Genomic DNA, 6,366 nt, shown 5'->3' with positions numbered 1-6,366 from the left:
CTCCTGTCCCCAGCACTCCACACCATCCCTGCAATCCCACTGGGAACACACGCAGTACCTCATAAGCAGACACAATCCTCTTCTGCCCCTGCCACAACGGAGCTTGGCATTGAAGGCTCTCCTTCCTCGTGGTCCCGAGGACACGGACCACCAGCTCCAGGAGAAAACCACAAGGACCCACGACCACTTCTGGAATTAGCAAGGAATCGGCGTGCCAAAACCCAGGGAGAGATTCGGGAGCCGCAAGCTCCTGCTGGGCAGCTGCATCTTCTCGGGTGCCAGGACAGGTGATTCAGCCATCAGTGCTCACGTGGGGCCTGCCCTGGATCCTGCAGGAGCTGGAAAGCCCAACCCCAGCCTCTCCCAGGAGGCAGGACAGCAGGCACGGAACCCAGGCTCCAACCACACCGCGCTCCCGCTCGCTGCACTTACACGTGGGGTACCACGAATGGATTCTACTGCCGCCACCCAAAAGGTTACGTGGACTCAAGGCTACTCTTGTACCTTGTGCTTCATTTTGTCCTTTGCTTTTGGAACTTGTTATGGTATTGTTATACTGTTACAGTTATACACCTCGTTGTATAGTTATATACATTATGTATTACACACAATTGTTACGTCGCCGTTTGTTTCTGAAGAGGCTACGAAAACAGACCTAGAAATCCCACCTTAGCATTTCACCACCTGGACACCTGCACCAAGCCAGCTGCTTTTCCAATGCATCCAGCATCCCATAAACTGCCAAAAGATCCGTTATTGCACGTCCTCCCTTGGATAAACGCCTCGAGAAACCCCTCTGCCAGCACCAGGACGATTTAGTTGCGTTCCTCCCTGCGAGGATCTTGTAGCACAGCGAAGGGTCGGTGTTGGAGAGCCCCAGGTATCCCATTTCCCATTCATTTTTGGTGCCACAGCCACCAGCCTGAAACCCAACCAGCTGCCCTGTTTAAGGAGAAACAAGAGGCTGCTCTCTCATCCCTTCCCTTGTAGCTCAGCTTTCATCTCCAGCTGCTGCCAGATTTCCTCCTAGCAGGTTTTCAAGGTAAAGATGCTTCCAGCGCAGCATGAATTCCAGGAGCTGGGATGAAAGACTCTGGAGACGGGCTTGACTTCTGGAAAGAGCAAGCTGGCAGCTCTGCCAGAGAGCTGTGAGCAGTGACACAGCAGTGAGAAGGAGCGCGGCACCACCACCCAAATCCGCCTCAGAGGGGGAAAAAAGCCAGGAAATATGGATGCACACCATGTCTTCCCACAGCTCAGGAGTTTAAAAATAAAATAAAACTCCACAAAAAGGAGCAGCTCTCCTTAAGGAAGGGCTTATCCGAGTGATCAGGATGAATTTAACGGCACAAGGGGATTGTTTTCATCTCCACACACACTTTAAAATAACACAGCAGAGGAAGGTGAGCTAAGAACAACCCAGCAAGGTAAGCAAGGCAGGAATTACATGGAAAGGCATATGTTCTCCTGGCCTGGAGCCTGGGAGGCTGAAAAGAGCTAAGCTGGGAATCTTCCCCTCGGAATTACACACAGGAGTTTGGGCAACACTTTGCCCAAAGCAAAGGGGGTACAAACTGCAGCCAGATCTGGGAGGTTTCACATCAAAAACTCTGCAAAGCAGTGCCTGATGTACCTGAGCACAAAAATATCTAAGGCCAGGGAGAGAACTCACAACAAATCCCAAACTGTTAAAAAGATATTAAGTGGCTTATTTTTCTGCCTTTCTGCACCACACATCTGGCTCTTTCCCCAGTCAAGCCCTGGGAGATGGAAATTAAATAAATCAGGTTTGTTTTCACAAAAGCCCTTGCCCCGCTAATTCAAACACCCAGTGAGAGCAAGCAAAGCTCTCCTGCGTTGCAGACCACAAACAAGTGGGGTTTTTTTCCCAGTTAATGGGATTAAGTTTGATCTCAGCTTCTCTTTCTCATGCTAAGTCATTCTCCTGTCACATTGAGGCACTGCAGGTTTCCCAACTGAAGTCTATGACAGAAATGACAGAAGGAAGTCGTTTAAGTATCTCATTTTTTGGTTGATTCTGGCAGATCCTTGGGTGGAAAGGAGAGAGTAACACCCAGGAGCAGGCGGCCCATGGCCTCATTCCATCTCCCACAAAATAAAATCAGCTTAAGCAGGGACCGCACCCTTGTTATCCATGGCTTGTTTGTCACCAGTGATGCAACAACTCCATTAAACACAATAACAATCACTGGAACACAATGCAAAGAATTTATTTATTAGTATTTTGGTCAGTCCTCTTAAGTGGAACAAAATTCCAAAGGAGAGCCAGTCCAGTTTGCCCCTTGGGTTTAAAAAGTTGCATTAATTGCGGCTGCTGGTGAAAGGATCTGTCAGCGAACCCAATCAGTCCCATCAGTGACTTTTTCACTATTTAATTATTTATTCCAAATAATGGCAAATTCATGAAACCATTCCTGAAGCAGATTTTTAAACGGATGTCAAAGCTCTGTACCCTCCATAGACCAACACAACACCTGGAAATTCCAAGAAAATATGGCAAGCAGCACAACAAACCCTTTCCTCCAAAAGCAGCGGGGGGTTCACATGAAGAATAAGACACAAGAAAATACAACAAAAATCAATACTGATTTAAAACCAACCACTTTTGAAATAAAAATTGTAATTAACAGGCAAACTGTTGGGGATAGACAGAGGGTTTGGAAACCTTCAACTCAAACCCAGCCATATAAACATCCCTGTTGGTTTTAAGCTCTCAGTTGTGTTTTAAAATGTCTAAACTCTCAGAGTTAATAAAACAGTCCCTATTCTTAGAGCAGTCGCACATCTTCAGCACATCCCTGAAGTCACCCAAGGCCGATTAAATTTCCGTACGGACTTGTGACACTCCAAAATAGCAACCTGCCTTTTCCTTGCCATCTCCTCAAAGAAGCCCAGGAACACAGACCTCCGCAGAACCAGAACCACAAGTCAACCGGCAAAGCTTTGGCAAACCTGGAGTTTTCCTTCCAATCACGAGGAAAGACCGAGCTGCCAAAGTTCCCGAAGTTTCCACAGAGCTCCCAAGTTCCACAAATGCCCTATTTCAATTAGTAAACATTTTTTTGTTTAAACCTATGGAAATCTGTGTCTCAGGAGTTAGTTCAGAGCAGTTCTACCGGGACAGGTGACCAGGAATTACAGGTAACACTCTCTGAGCACACTTTCCCCTATTCTCCTTAAAACTTTGGGAATGTGTTTCCAAAAAAAAAAAAAAAAAAAAAAAGCAATATAGACAACTGATGTCCAGGTGAGGCATGGAACTCCCACAGGCCCTCTCCACACAGATATTCCTTCTGCACTTCCAGCTCACTTGGCACAACCATGCAACCCCCTCCTTTGAGGAAAGGGCAATGCCATTCCCACAACTCAATTCCCAAGGCACAGGCCCTCTCATCCGTGACCAGCTGGCAAACGTGGCTTAGTGGGATTGCACAAGGCCTGGATGTCCCTGCTCCCTGCCCTGCCCAGGGCATTCCCACAGGCTGGAAAAGCATGGCAGGGTGACCCAGGACTCTGGAGCAATGTTCCTCTGCTCCAGCGCGGTGAATCCTGAGGGGGCAGCATGGCTCGGCACGGCCCCATTAAAGCAGGGAAAAATCCCGTGTTCAGTTCCCAGCAAACTCGAGGAATGCTGCCTTGGGAGTGCCACAGCCATCCCTCAGGAGAGGGCACAGAGAGCAGCTCCTGCCGACCTGCAGATGTTCCCTCTCCCTAATCTCTCTTCCGGATAAATCCCCACCCCTTCCTCCAGACTGCCTTTAGCAAATCCCGGGAGGTGTTTCAGAGATAAGAGCAAGCTCCACGAGGAATGGGTGAGGAATGTTCTGGGTTGAGTACCAACCCCTTCTTTCCAATGCCAGCCGGTTTGCCCACACAGATCCTCATTTCCCAGGCCATCTGGGAAGGCTCACCACACCGAACACACCAAGAGGGACATGCCAGCAAGGGCTGCCTCTTCCTTAGCTGCAAATTCCATGCTTTTTGCACAAAAAGGTGGAAGTAATTCCTCCAAACACTGCCACTAGCCTATAGAATCACTGCCACTCCCTCTTTCTTAGTTCTTTTCTTATTAATTTTAATTCCACAAATCTCTGCTGCCACACCATGACCTCAGGAATTAATATCACATCCACGTGGTGGCAATACGGGATCATTAGTGTGAGAGATAAAACACATTAATAATCAAAAGGTGACATTAAAGCTAATTAAACTCAAATTAAAGTAAGGCTTTGAAAAACCAATTAACCCACAGAGTCACAATGGGGTGGCAAAGGTGCATCTGGCACCTCCCAACAGCCTCAAATCGAGACTGGATGGATGTTTTCCCAGAAAATCTTCTTTGGTTAAAGACAACCTACGAAATATCTACAGGAATTTTAGGAGAACATCCTACACAATATCCAACTAAATGACCCCAAAAACAAGAGGGGCTTTGTGTGACAGCTCCTGCTGGAGGCACACAGACAAAAACAATCCAAGGTGCTGGAAACACCAGGGAACATGTTCCAGTGGCTTGCCAGGCGGGCCTGGCATTCCCAGCTCTCCGCTAGGAAATTAGTTCAGGGATAAATGATACAGAAACCACCGATCTGCCTCAGAAAGCCTCCTCCTGTTCCCTTCCCTTGGCATTTCCTAATAGCAAAGGGAGCTGCCAGGCTACACTGACTGAGCAGGTTCCCACAAGGGAGTATTTTCCAGCTCCAAGTCATTTGTATGGAATAAGAGCAGAGAGATTAGCACACAAGTGGTTTTCCAAAGTTTCAAACACATTTTAAAGAGCAGGAAGCCAGCTAGGAAGCCCCACCTTTCCCAAGGACCACACTGATAGCAGGAAAATCATCTCTACAAATTAAACTACTCCTGGAGTGATTTCTGCGTCCACAGATCCCAAATCCTCTCATTTTCCCAAAAGGAGTGAGACACGTGAGTAACCTTACCCCTAACTCCTGAACTCCAATGAGAAGGTGCATTCCATATTTTTCCAAAGTCAGAGGGAAACTGTCACTGTTACTGTTAAAAATTTCCTTTTCCTGTGGCCACCTCCACAGCGGGAGAGGAGTCCCAAGGGTCACAGGAAGAAAACCATTCCTCTGGATAATCTTTATTCTTGGACACGGTAGGAACTGAGTCATTGCCAAAGAACACTCTAACACATACAGGGTAAAAGTAACACGAGGAAAAACCTTGGGACTTTTCCAGGTGTTTGAACTCCTGGCTGCCAGCACAAGCTACTAGGGAAAAGAAAATCGGATAAATAGGAAGTTAAGGAACACACTTGTCCATGCTGCCCTCCTGGAAGGGACCACCCGACACAGGAGAGCTCCTGAGAGAACAAGGCACATCCAGATTTCCATAGGAACAATCCACCTGGACACACTAACTGCATCACAGCATTTCCTCTGGGGTGACAGCCCTGCCACCACCACAAAAAGGTGCAACAAGGCGAGATTATACAGCAAAAAACGGGTATTTTAAGGCTTCACAAAACAGCTGGCAAGAACCACTGTAACGAGGGAGTAAGGAAAGGACAGTTTTACCCATTTTCCATTTAAAGGTTGGCACCGGGATCCCGCGATTCGCTCAGCCTACATGTGGTGTGCCCGCCAGGAGAGGTCCGAAACCACGGCGTCCCTCGGCTACACCCGCGCGCGTCAGGGCTGCGCAGAGATCCCGCCGGGATCCAGCAGCATCCCAGTGCTCCTTTGCAGCTTGCACCGGCAGGAATGTCACGTCCTTCACCGGGATCGACGCCCTCGGCTCCGCTGCTGCCCAGATTGGCAGGGTCAGAGCCAAGTGCCCTCCCCTCCCACTCCTCCACGCCAGGCTCCAGCCAAATCCCATCGCCCTCGGTTCGTATTCCAAACGAGCGTCTTCAGTGTCAGCCTGGCTTCCTTCATGGAAAGGGACGTGTGTTTCACACAGAAAAAAAACCCTGTACCTACGCACATGGGTGCTGCTGAGGGGATTTATGGAACAACTTCAGCAAGGCTGGGATTTAGCAGCACTTTTCCAGGTACCAACACACCTCTTCCTGCAAGGACCGAATTTAACAAAAAGCTGATTTTCTCCGCTGGCCCAACACCACCAGCCGTGGGTCTCTGCACGCGTTTTATGGACTGAGACACGCAAAAATACACAACACCACCAGGAGCGGGGCACGACAGCTTCAGCTTTCTGCCAGGATCACTGGGAAGAACATGGATGGAAAGAGCCTCTTCCAAGATTAAGGGAGGGGAGAGAAGGAGGTGGGGTCCGTATAAACAATGCTGATAACCGGAGTCAGGCAGGAAAGCTTGCCCGAACACGGTGGGCTCCCAAGGTGCTGGAAAACACCTCCCAGAGCAC

At 48.8% G+C, this 6,366-nt stretch overlaps 1 protein-coding gene across 2 annotated transcripts in view; it reads right to left on the bottom strand.

Annotated features, from left to right (window-relative positions):
* PTDSS2 (phosphatidylserine synthase 2) overlaps positions 1 to 5,753 on the bottom strand; it is a 29,103-nt gene extending 23,350 nt beyond the window's left edge. The window contains exon 1 of one of the 2 annotated variants that reach the window (XM_008632509.2): positions 5,559 to 5,753. In XM_008632509.2, the coding sequence (XP_008630731.1) occupies positions 5,559 to 5,569 (11 nt within the window). In that variant the 5' untranslated portion in view covers positions 5,570 to 5,753. Of the gene's footprint in view, positions 1 to 58; positions 337 to 5,558 lie in introns of those variants that run through there. The other variant, XM_017732774.1, reaches the window with a different exon arrangement.
* Positions 5,754 to 6,366: the final 613 nt, after the last annotated feature.

The sequence above is a fragment of the Corvus brachyrhynchos genome, unplaced genomic scaffold (assembly GCF_000691975.1).
Source record: "Corvus brachyrhynchos isolate BGI_N302 unplaced genomic scaffold, ASM69197v1 scaffold624, whole genome shotgun sequence".
Taxonomy (NCBI): Eukaryota; Metazoa; Chordata; class Aves; order Passeriformes; family Corvidae; genus Corvus; species Corvus brachyrhynchos.
The sequence above is the reverse complement of the archived record's forward strand: the minus strand, read 5'-3'. Positions and strand labels throughout refer to the sequence as shown.